Source organism: Equus asinus, chromosome 5, assembly GCF_041296235.1.
Source record: "Equus asinus isolate D_3611 breed Donkey chromosome 5, EquAss-T2T_v2, whole genome shotgun sequence".
Classification (NCBI taxonomy): domain Eukaryota; kingdom Metazoa; phylum Chordata; class Mammalia; order Perissodactyla; family Equidae; genus Equus; species Equus asinus.
The window spans coordinates 16,088,479-16,107,883 of NC_091794.1; the positions used below are offsets into that span (position 1 = coordinate 16,088,479).

Below are 19,405 nucleotides of genomic sequence, written 5' to 3' on the forward strand. Positions count from 1 at the left end.
GGAAAAAATAAAATCTTTAAAAAAAAAAATAATAAAAACTTATAAATAATAAAGTATAGATTTAAACCAAGCAGAATTTGTGGCAAAGTGGAGATAATTTACTCATAATCTCTCATTTTTTAATACAATGGCTGGTCCTTTTAAAACTGAGTAATCTGTTTTAGTAGGCCACTAATTTTGTAAAACACTTTATATGTATCTAAAATTCATACCTAGCACTTTTATCTAAAATATATACTATTTCTTCTTGTACAATAGATCTCAATAAAATTTAAAAGTTAATCTCATTGAGAACACACGTCGTACTCATCTCTCATTGGTTGGGTAACACATCATGACACCTTTTCCTTATGCCTTCTCAAGATGGCCCCCTGAGTACTCACTGCCCTTCTATTTTATTTTAGAAATCTGAACTGTTATTGCTGGAGGACACACTAACTCCATCTGTCTTACGAAGGATGCAGCATCTCAGAGTCTTTGCCAATCTTTCTCAAAATGTTAAGCCCAACTCTTAACATTTCCTCCTACCACACTTCCCTATTTCTAAAGCCAAAACTCTGACCAAACTCTTGTTGTTTTATATCTGAATAATTATGACTTCTTGCCCATCAGTCCAAAATGCTGCCATCAAATGTGTCTAGCTTTTTAAAAAAATTGCTTTGACTACTTTACTTTTTTCCTCATAGCTTAGTTACCCATATCATATTCAAATTCCTGTTACTGATTTCCAGGGTCTTTGTGGTCTATCCTATTTATCAAGCTCCCCCAATATTTTCCTGACATTCTCTTTTCTCTTCTCACATCCATTCATTCCACTAACTTTCACTGAATTTCAGCAATGCCTAAGCCTCTGGGGTGAGTAAGGCAGGAAATACAAAATATACCTATTTATCTTTTCTCATTCTGACCTTCTCATTTACAAATCTTCCAAGTAGCTCCTTACATCTGAAATGTTATTAAGCCCCAAATTCAAACTGTTATCAATCCCACTTCATTGAAAAAACTTCTGCTTAAGTGGCCTGGGGAGGATGCTCATTTGTCAATTAAAAAAATTAGCCAGTTAATTTTACAAAAAGTGAAAGTAAAAAAGAGGGAGAGAAGAGTAAAATAAAATGCAGACTGTTAAAAAGAGAAGCACAAACGTCAGTGTATCATTGCTTTAAGATCTGAGGCAAGGAAAGGCAAGTGACTTTCTGAATAATCCAGAATGCAATGGTCCACGAGACTGTCAAAAAAGAAGCCATGCTTTCAAAAACTGCTGGAGATCTATATTAGTAGTTAAACGCTATTCTGAAAAGGATAAGTTAGGAAGACATCTCAAATTCGTACCCCGACTGCCCTGGATCACACAGAGTATATAAGAATAGCCCCCTGAACAGGGTGCTGGAGCACCACCCCGTGCACCAGGCCAGCTGGGCAGAAGGAACAGAACGAACGGCATGGGCAACTGTGGTGTCTGGGATGAGGTTTGCTGGACTTACTGTTACACAGTCCCATCTCTCATGGAGTCCTCTGTCATTTATGCTACAGAAGGCTGAATAAGGAGACATTACAATTCCTACCTGGTGATCTTCCTTGAAAGTTTGGATTAATAACTCTCTCAGCTTCTTCTTTCTTTCCTTTGCCATTTTTTCCTCACCTAGAATATGAACACTTTGAAACATGCCTTTTTCTTGATTTTTTGGAGAATTTTCTTCTTGCTTTTTCTTTTCTCTGTTAATAACAATTTCAAAATACATGTATGAACAATAGCCTTAACAATGAGTAACTGCAACCTACCATAGTGGAATGAACAGTGAATTTTCCATCAGAAGACACAGATTTTCAGATCTTGCTCTAGTAGGGTGATTTTTTTTGAGCCTTATTCTTTTGTAAAACATGGATTAAATGAGATAAAATTGTTATAACATACTCTGAAAAGTAGAAAGCCCTATAGATATTTTAGTAAAGTATTTTTAGAGTTTAACATTTGAGTGATACTTTGATCAAAATTTGAGAGTTAACTACCAGGTATTCTCTAACGTAGATATAAGTTCTCTCTCTTCATATAAGGGGGTACAAAAAGGACCCTCAACTAAGAAAGCAATGAGTTTTTTTTTTTTTTTTTTTGGTGAGGAAGTTTGGCCCTGAGCTAACACCTGTTGCCAATCTTCCTCTTTTTGCTTGAGGAAGATTGTTGCTGAGCTAACATCTGTGCCCATCTTCCTCTATTTTGTATGTGGGATGCCTCCACAGTATGGCTTGATGAGTTGTGTGGGGGCCTGTGCCCAAGATCTGAAGCTGGAACCACCAGGCCACTGAAGCAGAGTGCGCTGAACTTAACCACTATGCCACCGGGCCAGCCCCAAAAGGAATGAATTTTTACCACAAAGCTTTTACCAGGTTTCTAGGGAGGAAAATATCAAAACCATCAGGCATTATTAAGGAGAGAATGGAATTTATATTAATTCTAAAATAACTGAAAAGAGAAAAAATAGAATTTAATAATGAAAAGGCCTTCAGGCAACTAACAAGAATCTCTTAGCAACTCTGTTGCTCATCTTTCTAGCTATCCTCTTTCTCACCAACCTGGCTGTTCTTTCTCATCCAGGTCACCCTTCTTACACTCACCAATCCAGGCAAGCTCAAAGCCACTGCCTTCTTATTGGAGTGGACTAAACTACATAGGTACACGTATGTGTATAAGTTATATATCCTATCAATAATGTAGTAAAGATGGCACCTAGTCAGGAATCACGATCTAGGGGTTCTGACCACAAACCAGCTGTGAAAACTCAGGCAGGTCCTCTAGTCTTTCTGAATCTCACTTTACAGCTGTGAAAACTCAAATTAAGAGAGGGATGCCAGAATACTCTGTTAAAATCCTCTCATTAATTCTCATATATCACCCAGGGGGCACATGATGTTCTCTCTTATTACTGGTGATGTTAACCATCACTTGGTTAAGGTGGCTTCTCCAGTGTAAAGTTGCTATTTTTCCCTTCGTAATTAATAAATTTCTTGGAGGACATATTTTGAAACTATGCAATATGAAGCAGATTTAGGATACCTTACAAATAAAGCAAAAAGCCCTATGAACAATAAAATTTTACTGATTCTTTCCAAACTTACTGATGCCATAACAACGTTATATTAGACAGTTATAAGCAGATCATAGTGAGCATTTAAAGAAATAAAGTTCTAATATCCTGGATCTGATTTTTAAAAATAACATTAAAATATGTATCTGTTACGAAAGTAATATCTGCTTATTGTAAAAAATTGGAGAGGTATAAAAGCCATGCATATTTCTACCCAGAAAAAAAACACTGATAACATGTCCATGCTTTTCATTGTACAACCATTATTTATTAATTTATCCAAGATTTATTATTGTCCATTATTATAAATAGTATTATTTTAATTATCTGTGTGTACAAATCTTCATCTGGATTTCTGATCACTTTTTTAGGGCAATTTTCTCAGGGCAGGAATTCCCAGATCAAGTGATAATACTATTTTTATGGCTCTTGTTGTTTATTGCCAACTTGCTTTCTGGAACGTTTAAATCAGTTCATCCACCTAGAAGTATCACACATTATCTGTTTCACTGTAACCACGGATAAGATTTTAACTTTTAAAAGAAATGAGTGGTCGGTGAACATTTGTTGAGTGCCCCACTGTGAGCAGAGCATCCCGCTACCATCAAATGTTACTTGTTTTCACAATTTATTTTAGGTCAGCCTCGATTTTTCAGGGCTTGAGAGCAATGTGAAAAGCAAGGTTGACCTTAGCAAGAACTCACTGAAATACCAGTGATTGCTTTCTGAAAGGAGTGGAGTCTGGAGGAGGCCTGAGCCCGGCACTTGAAAGAGTGAAGCGCACATCCACTGCCGGGCTGTTTTAAATCGGGCACAATAAGAGCAATCAAGATCACAGGGGAAAGCTGTGTGGGCCGAGGCGGGTGGAGGGGATTATCTAAGAGGTCTTCCTGGCCTCTCGGTTTGAGTACTCAGTCACTTCAGGCACGTTGTTCCAAGGCTTTTGCAGTTCACGCAACAGTGCTGTTTCTCCGAACAAATACATTAGTTATTTCATTTATGAAGCTCATTTTCTGCATGAGGATACATAATAGTACTACATCCTGTGAGGACTATTTTGATTTTCTACTTATGTCAGATATCCTTTTTCTTTATCAGTGGCAGTAAGGCAACAGTGACTCTGTATGATTATCAGAAGATGAGACCCTGACACAATCCACAACAGGACAAGGCACAATTAGTGAACACGCATAAGGAAACACGTTCAACCTTAAAAATGTTCAGGTAACCAAAGACGTGAATTAATCAATATAACACCTATTAAAAGAGCAAAAATATTGAAAATGATGATACTCCCCAACACTGAGAAGAGTATGGTAAACTGGCCCACTGCCAGCAATAGCGTAAATAAGTACAGCCCATTTGGAAAGCAATTTGGCAATGTTTCAAGAGTCATAAAAAGGCCTATATCATTTAACTCAGTAATTACACTCCTAAGAATATAATTTAAAAGAATGAAAAAGCTCTGTGCTTAAGGATGCTCCCTGTGCTATTGGTGAAAAATCTGAACTAGCTGAAATGCTTACCAAGGGAGGGGAGGTCATTACATAAATTATGGTATAGGAACTCAATCAAGTGATACACAGACCTCAGGACTCCAGGCAATGCGTTAACTACAACAAGCAGAATAACAAATTAAATGTACTTTATGGTTGCAATTAAGTATATAAAGGGATCGAGACCAGGAGGAAACATGGAAAGGGGAAAATAGTTGATCTGTTAAGATGGTGGAATAGGGAGTGATTTCTCTTTTGTGTTCTGTTATTGCAACGTTTGTGCATTTTAAAAACTTTAGGGGACTTCCAAAATGACTGCTTTAACAAAAGCACCGCACCCTGCTCACCAGGCCGGCTTACATTCTCCATGCTTCTTCCACAGTGCGTCTCCTCTCGATGATCTCCCTCCGCAGCTTTACCATCTCCCTTTGAATCTCCTCCTCCTCTTTCTTGGCCTCCAGAGCCTTCCTTTTCTTCTCTTCTTGCACCAGATACTGAGCCTCTAAGAAGACTGATTTTTTCAGGGTCTTTTCAATTCTCTGGCGCTCCAGTTCTTTCTCACGTCTTAAGCGATTTTCTTTTACCTTAAAGAGAATACAACAAGGGTGAATGCAGCCTTTCAAGTAGAAAGGGATATGCAAAACCTTAGAACACATTCTGAAGTTCAGACTGCACTCAGTTTGAAACATCGTGGCCCAGAACCTCACCGTTTATCAGAAGGATAGGGGGAATTCATTTGTTTACTGGGTAAGGCCCGATAAGTTTTAGATGAAGTCAGGTATGATGGCTCCCAAATGATCAAGGAGTGATCTGCACCATGGAGAAGCTGAAAATCTAATGGGTCAGAGGCCAAGTTCTGGATTCTTACTTAGTAACGATCTCGCATCCATAAGATTTGCCAAGGTGTATGTTACTGCTATTTATTTAGGCCCTGTCTGCAAGGTAATTATACTTTAAGAAAGAATAAGGGTATTTTGGGGAGGCTACATGGTGAATAGAACAGTGATTTCTTGCCTTAAGGAACACCACAACCCTTTATTCATTTCTATCATTAGTTAAATATATAGATGATTCTGGATCATTTTTGGAAATGAAAACAATGAATTTCACAGATATTTCTGAATAAGCACATTTTTTTCAAACCCATTAATTCTTTAGAGGCTTGAACAGCTATGAATTAAGGAGAGGTCCTTTCCCTCTTGCTTCACTTAACTTTACCCTTAGCTTACTCTCCAGTTATGATAAGACTTCTAGATGATGGCTCTCTCTTATTGAACCTTCTCTCCTCCCTTTTATCATAATCCAAACCAGGATCACAATTGTACCCCAGTTTCTCTAATATGCCAAGTGCTGATTCATCTCAATGATTTAAAGCAAAAAGAAATTCAGTGTTATAAAAAGACAGTACACACATGTATAGCCTTAATTCTAGTTCAGCCTTCTGGACGACATGCGGCAAGGCCTTGGTCATTCTGATTTCCTGAAGCTCCTCTACAAAGTGTTGAGATGTATCTTCTTCCTATAACCTACCATTCCCCTTGGAGAAAAGAAAGTTCCCATATGCCTTTCTAATTCAAAACAGCTGAACTAGGTTTAATTCAGATCTGTCCTCCCTTCAAATTATAATCACAAAATGAGTGAATTTTTCAGCTGTCTAGAAAAGAATTATCATTATAACATTCACTAGAATATTCATGATATTAATATAATGATGTCACAACTCAAAAACCTAATTCAAACAAGACACAATCTACATATTTATAAAAGGAAGTATCACATCCAAACTAATAAAGTTTAGCTCACCACTCTATTGGTCAAATCAATTATGCCTTTTTTGGTTCTCTTAAATAAATAGTTTCCTATCCTCAATTTATGAGCATTATCTTTCTTCTGAAGTTCTATTTTATTTTTATTCTTTCTAACCAAACCGCAGATGGCACTCTTTTTCATACTAAAGCCTAAGTCTTTATTTAAGCTTATTAAATGTGTTACACAAAGATTGCTTCCTGTTATCCATTTTAATTTTGTTTTGCCCTCCCACCTGCTTATGTCTCATCTCCATGGTAAGACGAGGATCCTTCTGCTGCGTCTTGTCTTGGTTTCCATTCATTCCAAGATCTTCCAGCATCCCAGAATCCACCACATCTTTACGGAGCAGATGGTCTATAAATTTTTGAACGGTGGTACTTTCTTCTTCTTCCTCCAAATAGCCACATAAATCTGGGGGAAACAAAACAACAACAAAAAAGGAAACATTTTAATTTTAGTGTAATTTTCATATTTACATAAATAATCCTAGTACAATCAAAATACAAAGCTGTGAATGTTCAATAAATAGTCACTGATAATGCCAATTGGATGAGTATAGCCCTCAGCAATTGCCTTCAACTTACAAGAAAAATCCTCCACTCCTGAGGAATTGACCTAGCCCAAGTCACTAAAGACTCCCTCCATGCCAAATTTAGAAAAGATATTACTTCAATCCAAACATTCTTGAGGACTCCACCGCCTTTTTTAAAACATGGCTTTATTGTGGTATAACTGACATACAATAAACTGTAAATATTTGAAGACTACAATAAGTTTTGACATATACATATACCAGTAAAACCATCACTACAATCAAGATAATGAACATCTCTTTCAGTTCCAAAAGGGTCCCTACCCTGATGTGCAATCTCTTCTTCCCACTCCTTCCCATGCTCTCTGCCCTATCCCAGGCAACCAGAGACCTGCTTTCTGTCACTACAGATGAGTTGACATTTTCTAGAATTTTATATCAATTAGGTCATATGCTGTGCGCTCTTTTTCTGGTCAGGCTTCTTTTACTCAGCATAATATTTTGAGATTCATCATGCTGTTTTATGAATAGTTTATCCCTTTCTATTGCTGAGTAGCATTTCACTGTATGAGTATACCACAATTTGTTTGCTCATTCATCTGTGGATAGACATTTAGGTTGTTTCCAGATTTTGGCTATTACAAATAAAGTTGTTATGAACGTATGTGTACAAGTCTTTGTTATGAACATATGCTTTCTTTCTCTTGGACAAATGCCTAGGAGTGGAGTGGTTGGATCATATGATAAGTACATGTTTAACTTTTTAAGAAACTGTCAAACTGTTTTCTAAAGTGGTTATACGATTTCACACTCTTGCCAGCAGTGCAGGAGTATTCCAGTGCCTCCACATCCTCACCAACACTTGGCATGGTCAGTCTTCTAACACAAACCATTTTAATAGCATGTAGTGGTTACTCAGAGTAGTTTTAATTTGCATTTTCCTAATGACTAGCGACATTGAACATCTTCCTTGTTAATGTTCTGTTTAGCGCCATAATGGGGTATTGACGTCTCTGTTATTGTTGAAATATCTATTTCTCCCGTCAATTTTGTCAGTTTTGCAAGTGTCCTGGGGCTCTTCTGTTAGGTGTACATATGCTTATACTTATGTTTTCTTGATGGATTGACACTTTTATGATATAAAATGCCCTTCTTTGTCTCTAGTAACAATTTTTTATCTTAAAGTCTATTTTTTCTGATATTAGTAAGATGCTTTCACTCTCTTTTGGTTACTGTTTGCATGGTATATCTTTTTCCATCCTTTTACTTTCAACCTATTTGTGTCTTTGAATCTAAATCACATCTCTTGTAGACAGTATATAGCTAGGTCATATTTTGAAATTCATTCTGCCAATCTGTCTTTTGATTGGAGTGTTCAATCCATTTACATTTAATTCCTGATGAGGCAGGATTTACGTTTATGATTTTCATATATGTCTTCTATATGTCTTATGTAAATGCCCTTTGTCAAGTTGAGAAATTTACTTCTATTACTAGTTTGCTGAGAGTTTTTATCAAGAATAGATGTTAGATTTTTTTTCAAGTACTTTTTCTATGTCTATTGAGATAATCACATTAATTAATATCTTTGGTTAACATGCTTTTAATGGCTACTTAATATTTTTGTTCAATGTTTTGATAAAAAAAAAAACCCAATTCTACAAGTATAAGATGAATAAATGAGGCCTGGTATGATACTAGATGGTAATACCCAATCAAACTAAAGAGATATAACTAGACCTGTTAGCACCATATGAAAGGAAGTAACAGTTTCACTATATTCCATATATGCTTCAGAATAAATGTGAAGTACTGAAATGCCTCACTTTAATAATAACGTAGTAAATTAGAAAATATCCAGAAGGTGGGAACCAGGATGATAAGATCTGAAAACAATGTAATATGAAGAACTGTTAAGAGTACTAGTACTACTTAATCTAGGAACACTGCGGGATCAGGTATAATAACAACTCCACAAAAAATAAAACGACTCTTCTTGACAGAGACAACATGATATTATTTTCTGTTGCATTAAAGGGTAAAAGTTCCTGAGGATAAAACCTTAATTCTCCTAAGAGAGAATGCCATAAGATGTGAGCCTCATGACAGCTCAATGGGCTTTTCCCAAAGTGCAGGCTCCTCTCCAGGAGGTGTTCAGGCAGAGATTATGGCACCCCATGTTAGGGATACCACAGAAGGATCTCTATCTGAGAAGGAGAAGAGGATAGATTGGACTAGGGGATCCTGAAGTATCCCTCTAACTTTAAGAGCTCATGACCTTGTGATTCCCGAGCTGGGGATTTCGTAGCCCTACAGAAGGGGAATGCCGCCAGGTGTGTTCACCGAGGGTGTCTGAGTCATGCAGGAGGAGCTGCCACCTCCATCACCATACCTACCCCTATACTCAGGGAAAAAACCCCAGAGTCTGAGTACATTTGAGGAACCCTCACAAGTTAGCTATTTAACTTGCCTGACACTAGCTCTGTGTACAGTAATAACCTCCCTTATAAAGATATATGAAGCATTTTATAAATATAAAATGATACATAAGTGTTTAAATGTAGTCTTCACTAAAGTAAATAGCCAATATATATGGGAAGAGGCATTCAAAAGCATTAATTGCTATTATAGTCACAAGAAGATTTACAAATATTACAATATTTTAATTTAAAAAACACCATGAATTTACGGAGGATACAGATAAGTAACTTAAATTGAATCAACAAAAATTAAAGCCAATTATAAAACTAAGCAAAACACAGAAAAGTCAAATAATATATCACTTATTACTCAAATAAATTAAAAAGACCTCTTAGACACATTCATCAGATGTTAAAACTCAGAACAATCAGATAAGTTCTCACCATCAAACTTGGCATATTTCAAATGACCACTGGCTGCTGGCACAGGAGGGATTCTCGACACAGTGTCTTCAGCATCACCTTCCCCATCACTTGCTAGTTCTTGCTTAAGTTTGGTGTCTAGCCAGTCATTGACCAGCTCCTGAGCTATTAATAAAATAAAGACATCTTTTTAAACATTTCAATTACTTCAGAGAATTTCTTCATTCACTCTTTTCACTCATTCACTAAATATTAATTGAGCACCTATCATGTGTCAAGTACTGTTATAGACGCTGGGAAGATAGTAATGAACAAACAAGAAAAATTAAACCTAACACTATGAAGTTTACAATCTAACTGGGGAAGAGAGACAATAAACAAGCAAGTCAGAAGAACAGAGCAGGGGAAGGAGAAGCAGTGTACAAGATATGGAAGACAGGCGTTGACAGCTTTAAACTGGGTGGTCAGAGGAGGCCTCACTGAGAGGACGATATTTAAGCAAAGTGAAGGAAGTGAGAGAGTGAGCCCTACGGACGGTTATGTAAGGGAATATTATTCCATGCAGAGGGAAAGCAGGTGCAAAGGCCCTAAGACAGGAGAGTGTCTGGTGTGCTGGAGAAATAGCAAGGAGGCAGGGTGGCTAGAGAGGAGTGAGTGAAGGGGGGACAGGAGGAGATGAGGTGGAAGAGGTAACGTGGGGATCAGGTTTAGAGCAGTAGTTCTAGATTGGGGGTGATTTTGTCCCCCAGTGGACATCTGGCAATGTCTGGAGCCGTTTTTGGTTGTCACAACTGGGGGAAATGATACTAGCGTCTAGTGGTTTCAGGCCAGGGATGCTGCTAAACATCCTACAATGCACAGGACAGTCTCCCTTTCCCGCTGCAAAAAATTATCTGGCCCAAAAGTCAGTAGTGCTGAGGTTGAAAAATCCTTGTTTAGAGTCTTGACACCATTCTAGGTACTTTGGCTTTTACTCTGAATGCAATGGGAAGCTACAGGAGGGTTGTGGGCAAAGAAGGGACATACTTTAAGAGGATCACTCTGACTACCATGTTAAATAGACTATGGGGGACAAGTTCTGAAGCAGGGGACACCATCTGGGAGACAAATGCAATCAGGAGAGAAGTGATAGTTGCCTGGACCTGGAGTGCAGGTCTTAAAAATGGTCAGATTCTAGAAAATAATGTTTTGAGGTAGAGTTGACATGATTTGCTGATGAACTGAACATGGGATGTGAGAGAAAGAAACCTACAAGGTTTTTGGCCTAAGCAACCGCAAGAAAGCAGATGCCATTTCCTGAGCCAGGGAAGGCCAAGGGAGCAGCAGGTGTGGAGGGAAGACCAGGAGTTCAGTTTTAGACAAGTTAGGTTTGACATGCTAAGTGTAAAAAGCATACCAGAAAGAGATACTATCAGCTTTGAGAGGAAGGTAGAGAAAGGGAGCAGATATTCACTGAGTAACCCTGTGTAAGATAATTCAGACATTTATGTGTGTAATAACTTACATGGAGAATAATTCAGATCTACTAAATGCCACTCACTGGTAAACAGAGGTTTACTATGAAGTGCCCCAAAAGAACAAAGAAAGGAAACTTCCCCTGGAGCGTTCAACTGGAGGAGCACCTCAGGATCAGAGGAGGGGTACACGAAGCTACCTTGAAGTAGAATTTCTCAAAGTATGTTCTTCAGAACACTAGTTCTTACAGAACATTAATAGATGCTTCATGAGAGGAAAAAAAAGGAAATAAACCTTTGAAAATCATGTTCTAACCATACACTGGTACTTTCTAATGTGGATCACTAGTTTCTTAAGACATTAACATGTATTTCAGGATAAAAAGGGTTTCATGGTCTAAGAAACTTGGGAAATGGGATACGTAAACTTTGTTTTGTTTAATTGCAGGACTTCTTGGAACTTTAAAAGGCTAAAGTATACTATAAATTCCTATTGATGGGATGGGCAAGACATAAGCCTTGTCAATTCAGAATCAATCCCCTTTTGCCATCTCCAACCACCCCAGACCAAGAGCCGTTACTGCTCACCCACATCATGGCAATGCTCTCCAACCGATCTCCCTTTTCCCTTTTTTTCCTCCCCTAAAATCCATTCTTCATATATTTAAAAAAATTGTCCTATTACAACTCTGCTTAAAACCCTTCAATGATGTCTCATCATACACAGAATAATATCTAAATTCTTTTCCCAGGCTTATATGGCCCTAGGTGACGTCTTCTGTCACTCCTGCAAGTTCATCCCCCTCAAAAAGCTCCAGCCATACTGGGCTTCCTTCAGTTCCACAAGCACACCGAGCTTGTCTGTACTTTAATTCCGGTGCCACCCTTCCCTCTGCCTGGAATGCTCTTCCTCTATCTCTGCTCAGCTGGCTCCTTCTTATTACTCATATCCAAACCCAAATGACTTATCATTATCTGATCGTTTGTTTTTAACGTTCTTTATTCCCGCACGAGAATGTATACTCCATGAAAGCAAGGGCTTTGCCTCTCTTTTTCATAACCAGTTCTTCCAGTGCCTAAAACAGTACCTCACGCAGAGTAATAATCATATTTATAGAATGGATGAAAAAATAAACTGAATAACTAGAGACGTAAATAACCCAAATGGACCCAAATAACTCAAATGGCTTTCAGGACACGGAACTCTGACTTTCTTCCTACCTCAGTGGCCTCTCCTGCCCGGTGTTCTTTGCTAGTCCCTCCTGATTGCTTCATCCCTTAACAGCGGAGTTCCTCAGGGCATCAGTAACTAAAATACTAAGCTCCAGAGGAGGAAGTGCTTTTGGGAGGTGGGGAGGTTAGATCAGTTTTAGACTCTCTTCATAAGGAACAAAGTTGATTTAGAAACTAGTGGTCAAATTACCTGTATGATTACTAGATCAAATTAGCAAGCTGTCCTTGGCGCTACAGGACCAACACCTGCAATACTCCCAGTTAACTGTGTCATGTCAAACTGCATCTGGATGTGGTTCTATTTCAGGAGACAAAATGGGCCTTAAATACAGCCTTACTTGTAATATTGCGGTTAACTCCAGAGTAAATTAGCTTCCAGGCAGTAGAAGGAAATGAAAATTAAGAACTAGAGAAAGAAGAGCTTCGATTCTGTACTTTGAAATGCATTATGAGTTATGCTTTAATAGGCTGTACTGCAAAGAATTGTTCATTGCAGCAAAAAATGTATTCTCTCACCTTCCGCATAGACTTCATCATGATCCTCTATTTGCTCAGATGCTTCCAAATCTATGATTTGGTCCCAAAGCTTTCCGGATAAGTGTGAATTTCCAGCAGAAACTGCAAATTCTGAGGCTTTCTCCACTCTCTTCAATATAACAGAAGAAAAAGAATCCATTAAGATGACAACAACTTTGTTCAGGGTTAGAGAATTTCTCTCTAGTTCAAGAATCTGATTTTCTACCAACTACTAAGATACTTTCATTTTTCCATTTTTGAAGGAATTCTGATATTTAAACATCCACTTCAATTAACTTTTTGGTTTCATATACAACATGCAATTATTTGCAGTATTTTACAGGAGGAAGACTGATTTGGGTAAAACAGAAGGACAGTCTGGTACTGACAAGGGAGTACAGAGAAATGTCTGCGTGCCTCTAGCAAAGCAAGTGTTTGGGATATCACTGGAAATAAAGATTTTGGAAAAAAAAATACTAGATGATACTAAGGATTAGAAATAATCTCTGTATTTCCTTGTTTTAAAATATTACATCCTTACCATATTTTTCCAAAATAAATACGTAAGAGATAGGAGAGGGCTACCTTAAATTACATTTCAATAAAAGAAACATTGTGTCGATTTAACAACTTATTCTTTAAGCAAACTGATTGAAGGCTAGCCCTGTTCCCAGCACTGCAGTGAACATTAAGGAGAAAACAAAAGTATAAAAGCTTCTGTTCTCAAAGAGTTCACATATTTTTTGTTTGATATGCCATGTGTGTAATAAACAACTCAAGAATAGTCTTAAAGCAACACTGGGTGGTTAAAAACACCTGAATACCTTCAAAAGTTTATTACTCAGTAACTATGTTATATACAAGTATATAATTTGTAAAGGAACTATCTGTTATCTCCATGATCTGATAAATGCTCACTACGTGCTCCTCACGTCCCATGGCACACACCAATCCCATTGTCCACTTGATGGCAGAAACAGCAGCTACAATGCACTCCTGCATTTCCTCAAGGTTGAGAGGTACAAACATGAGTTTCTTGACGGACATACCCTCAGGTGCAAAATGCATGCTCATATATAACAGTTTTGTGAATAATATATTTTTGAAAGTGTTCTTTTTAAATCACTCTGTGTATAAGCAAATGCTTGATGCTGTATCTTTTGTGTATGAATGCCAGAATAATTCCAAGGAAAAGAGTATTAGAAGATGGGGTTAGCGGCTGAGGTGGGTGAGGGGGAGCTGTTCACTGCAAGGGGCATCGCAGCCTGAACTTTAAGGGAAGGGTCTGGATTGGCCACTCAGAGAGGAAGGGTATTCCAGGCTGGGGGAGCAACATGAGCCAAAGCGAAAGGAAGACTGATCTGGAAGAGGGGAAGGACACTGGCCTGACAGGAGTCACAAAGAGCATCAGTAAAGGGCTGTTACAGGTGGACTGATATTACACGTAGATTAATAGAGGGCCTTAAATGCCCATCTGGAATTTACAGAGTTTCATCTGATGGCACGCAGAACCACTGAAGGTTCAAGAGTAGAGAACTGACATGATAAAAATGTTTAGAAAGCTCAAAGTAGCAGAATCCACTGGAGTAAGAAGGTAAGGCCGTCTATCGAGTCAAGATGAAGATGAACTGTAACTTGTGGACTGTTGTTGTATTTCGGGTGAGTTGCCCCAGGACTCATAGTTCTATTAAGAATCTGCTTGATTCTAAGTGACTTCAGCATCCCTGAGGGTGACTCACTAACATTTCAGCTCAAGAGTTGCCTGATCTCCTGTATGCCAACAGCCTTTCCCTCGATTGCACTTCAGCAACCCATGACATGGTCATCCCAAACCACGTCACACAGAATTTTCCATTGTTCAAACCAAATGCTGACAGCCCCTTCTGCAACATTAGCCTCCTACTCCTCCCCCTCTTTAACTCCCCCTACTCCGCTACACTGGTGTTCCACCTAACCAAGCCCTCCAGTCACCAAGTGCCTCCTCCTCTCCCAACCTATCAGTCCTTGAGAGGGTCCCCTTCCTTTCCTACTCTGCATGGATATTCAACTACTATCTTACATAAGCCTCAAACCTCTTGTTCCTCTGCCTTTCCAATGAAAACCTTCAAGCCTGGATCAATCTGATCTAGCAATTTTGGTACCTTAAGAAGTTATGGTTACCAGCTCCAGCCAAGTCCCGAGGGCTGCTGAATGATGTTCCTTTTCTGTTCTGAAGAACGGCCTTTCTCCACCTTCACCACGCTCCACACCCTTTCCATATGCTCCCCCTCCTACCTTAACAAGGTCTTAGCTGATTGTGAGAGGGTGGTCCACGCAAGTGGATTTGGAAGTCTTAGCTCCAGAGGTTTTAACTATTTAGGGTACCCAGAGTTGGGATATATTAGGGAGCAAGAATCAAAAAAGAAGACAGGGAAGAGAAGAGAGAGGTGGTAGGAGAAGCAAGGAAAAGCAGTCATAAAAAGATAATAGGGGAGAGGATTTCTAGAATAAAAAACTGATAATTATATCAAACCAAGTTTAGAAAGTTTGAAGATGAAGAAGAGACCACTGGATTTGGTCAGGAAGTCATTTATAACAATGGTTTCTGTGGAGTAGTAAGAAATAGAAACTGGAGGAAAGTGTGGACACAAGAGGATAATAAAAATATAAAGGCAAGGAGTCAAGATTGAACACCCAAAGATGCTGGATAAGAAAAAGAAACTGTATGGCAATCAGAATGGACTGCAGGGACAAATGAGGACTTACTGATTTTTTTCACAACAGGGGAGGCTTGAAGGCATAATGGAGAAAGAGCTACCATAGAAGTTCTAGAGAAATGATAAAAATCTAACCGAGTCAAGCTATTGACAACTGCATGAAAGAGGAAAATGGTGCAGACAAGTCAGAGCAGAATTTCATCCTTCTGCTTCACTGCAATCTTCCCCTCTGGAGGAGATGGTAAGTAAATGTGCACCGAAGGCCTGCAAGGGCTCAGCACAGAGACTCTCAACTCACGGATGAGCTAGACTTACCAGAGGCTGAGGAGTGGGCTTCCCAGAGGCTAGCCTCCAAGCCAGTGGATCCACTCTAGCTGTCTTCTAAGTCAGGCCTCCTGCAGAAGCCAGAAAGCCTTCCCTGGTACCACCCATATCAACGTCTCCAGCACATGCTTCCATTACATCCTTACTTCTCCCATCAGCTTTAAGTGAGTCCCTTGTCTCCCACTGGACTATGAACTCTGGGAAGGCATGGATTGCACCTGCCCCACACACTGTTTTATCTCCAGTGCCCAACAGAGTGGGCTAGTACTTAGTAGGCACTTAATAAATGCAAGCTGGCTAAATAAATGGTTAACAATTATTACATCTGGCCTAGGTTTCACTTGGCCTGGTGCTGTCAATTTAGGTAAGTAACAGCCCTTCAAAATACTACTGGGCAAAAGGATATTTTCCTAGGAAAATGCTGCATAATTTTGAAGCATGTGGTGCACAAATGAAATGTGTATGGCAAGTTGCCAAATTGACACTCAGAGGCATGCACTTTAGGTGGTTTAATGGCACTTTCAACTTAAATGGTACTTGGACTCAAAAATATACATCTCAGGCCTGGAAGAGATCTCAGAGGTTATCTAACCCAATCCCACCCTCACTGAATGCTCAAATGTACTCCTCATTATCCCTAACATTAAGTGACCATTTAGAACTCACTTCAATACCTCTAGTGACAGAAAACACACCTCTTTATGAGAATGCCCACTCCATTTCTGGATTGCTGTAGTCAACAGAAAGTTCTTACTCATGATGCATGCATAGTTTTTACCTATTGTATTGGTCCCACAGGTCAATGCAACTACAGTACTGTCTTTCCAGTAATAATCTGAGAAAGGCCACAAGGTCTTCTCCTAAGGCTTCTCCCTCTCTTCTCCTTTACTCCTCTTCATGTGATCCTCATATCAATCGAAAGGGCATGCCTATACCTGTTTTCTTGTCATTCATACTTTCATGAGAACAGAATCATGAAAAAAATAATAGAGTATAAAACTAAGGCAACATATATAGTCACATGGGAATAAAAATAGCAAAATACATGCAAAACGGAGACCTGTTAGTGTTCCTTTTCCATCCGATATGTCTCACTCTTAATTCTCTTTCCATCTTAATTGTGAAGTATCCTTACCTTAATCCAGTGCTCCACATTGTCAGGGTCAAAAGAAGGCTGTAAATAATATATACAGATATTAATACACAGCAATGTCTTTGTCAACTTTGCCATTTTAATCGGTCCTTCTGACTAAAGCATATGGAAAAGTGTCCTTTATTCTTTCCCTGAAGCATTTCCTTAGAAAGTTCAGCAAGAAAAGAACAAAGAATGATGGTAGTAAGAGGAAACCCGAAGCCTCCTCTGGGACATCCTCTGACCGGTTTTCTCTCTTACCCAGGCCCACCTGGAGATTGTGATTTAATTGGTCTGGGGTAGGGCCTAGGCATCAGTATTTTTTTAAAGCTCCCCAGGGTTAAGAGCCAAGATAGAGGAATGCCAGATATGATACTCCTTATAAAAACCCAAACAAGCACTGATTAATTAGCCAGATCATTCAAGTGTCACAGAAGCAAATCTGCTTGGAGAAGGGTGTGCCCTCTTTTCAGTAGTAACCTGTAGCAAGAGGCTTTCCTATCACACCCAGAGCAGGGATGTTGTTTGGTCTAATAAGAACTGGAGAGTGGTGCAAGGGATAATCAATCTTCCACTGTTTTACAAAGCAGAAAATGAGGTAGAAATCACATAAATTTCCACCCAGGTCAGCCAGATATTAATCTGAAATTAGAAATCAGACCAGTAGGACAGCTCCTTTCTACACTTTCACGGAGGAGAGGAAGATATAGTACTCTTTCACTTACATAACACTTCCCCTTCAAAGCACCTTACAGACAACTAATTAATGCAGCTGTACTGCTCAACAGTTTTGTCACTGTAACAAAGAAAGAGCTGATCCCATTAAATGCAACTGAGCTTCAAGGAGCTCTTGTATTTTCACCTTTTTATCCTCTAGGCAGTAACAGTGAGCACCAGCGGCAAAAATCGTTCCTTTTGGAGTCCTAAGAAATTGTCCCAAATTTTTACCTTTCATCGCCAAGTCTATACTCATAGCCTATTTTGGATCCAATCCATTATAGAACTGGTACATTACAATAGGATCAGACTCTGTTTCCAGGTCTCATGCTCCAGTCTGCACCCTCCAGTACCTGGGGAAAGATATGCACCAAGTGGAACATGTGCAGTGCATTACCTAAATGGTATACTTAGAATAAACTGCAAGCACAACCGCCTAGGGGCCTCAGAAAGGCCGTATGTCTGTAGAACATTTTTTTAAGAAACTGTAACTTAAGGGTAAAAACAGCTGGTGAAACTGCTCCAGAGCTGAAAGCCGAGAAGCCGCTCCATTTTTGTACTCATTTACATTTAAAGCATTTATTTTTGGGACTGTTAAAAAGGTAGTCTGTGGAAAGCACACACCGTGTGACTGTGACTTTGCACATGTCATTTACACATGTCTCAAGTTTAAATTGGGGTTACCAGTTTTCCATGTCTTTGGATGCTAATGCATCAAAGGAAGTAGCAATACGAAGAGGATCTATTTTTGGAATGTTGGTGGAATTTTTCAAGTGAATCAAATATTGATAGAGTCGATACCCACTTGCATTCCTGAATTCATTTTAGATACTTTATGTAAAACTAGAAGGGGAGGGATATGAGGCAAAGGGCTTAACGTGAAGATCTTCCTCCTCCAATGAAGGTCAGTTCCCTATGATTTGCAAAACATAAAAAAAAAAGAAATGTGCTGGACCTTTCCTAAAACAGGGGCTGGGGAGGGGAAGGAGGGTAGTTCGCGAATTTTCTTCACCGGGATGGGAACTACTAGATCTCTCCGGTTTGAGAAAAATGTTACGTGGAAACAGTTCTTCCACGATGCTGCCCACCAAAGCCGTAAGGTACCCAGACTCTAAGGTTCCTAGGCCTCCCTTCACTCAGGGCGATGCTGGCTCTGGGGCGGTCAAGGTAGGGGCGGGCCAGGTACGGATGCCCCTGGGGTAAGAGGCAGGAAGCGCAGGCGGCGCCGCGGCTGGCCTCGGGGCTGGTCTCAGTCCCCCGGAGCTCGCGATTGGGATGGATCACCTTAGGACTTGGCTTCCTTGTAAACCGTTTCCAGCGGTTCAGCCCAGTCCTCTTCCTCGAGGAGGACCTTTCCTGGGGCGCCAGCAGCATTTTCCACGTTCAGGCCCAGACCTCTGCCAAAGCTGGAATAACCGCTCCTTTGCCTAGGTTGCTTCCGGGTCTCCCTGGGAGTTGTAGTTCCTCCGCCCGAAAGGAAGGCAGGTGTGGGGCGCGACCGAACCACCACTCCCAGGAGGCTTTGCGCATGCGGAACGAGTTGCTCAGTTACCCATGGCAACGGCAGTGGTCC

The 19,405-nt window shown here is 39.6% G+C and overlaps 1 protein-coding gene across 2 annotated transcripts in view; it reads right to left on the reverse strand.

Annotated features, from left to right (window-relative positions):
• CCDC191 (coiled-coil domain containing 191) overlaps nucleotides 1-19,301 on the reverse strand; it is a 70,381-nt gene extending 51,080 nt beyond the window's left edge. Inside the window, exons 1-7 of one of the 2 annotated variants that reach the window (XM_044771564.2) lie at nucleotides 19,117-19,301; nucleotides 17,119-17,157; nucleotides 12,964-13,093; nucleotides 9,782-9,925; nucleotides 6,618-6,796; nucleotides 4,937-5,160; nucleotides 1,563-1,713 (exon numbers count right to left, since the gene is read on the reverse strand). In XM_044771564.2, the coding sequence (XP_044627499.2) occupies nucleotides 1,563-1,713; nucleotides 4,937-5,160; nucleotides 6,618-6,796; nucleotides 9,782-9,925; nucleotides 12,964-13,093; nucleotides 17,119-17,157; nucleotides 19,117-19,206 (957 nt within the window). In that variant the 5' untranslated portion in view covers nucleotides 19,207-19,301. The remainder of the gene's footprint in view (nucleotides 1-1,562; nucleotides 1,714-4,936; nucleotides 5,161-6,617; nucleotides 6,797-9,781; nucleotides 9,926-12,963; nucleotides 13,094-17,118; nucleotides 17,158-19,116) is intronic. The other variant, XM_070508865.1, reaches the window with a different exon arrangement.
• Nucleotides 19,302-19,405: the final 104 nt, after the last annotated feature.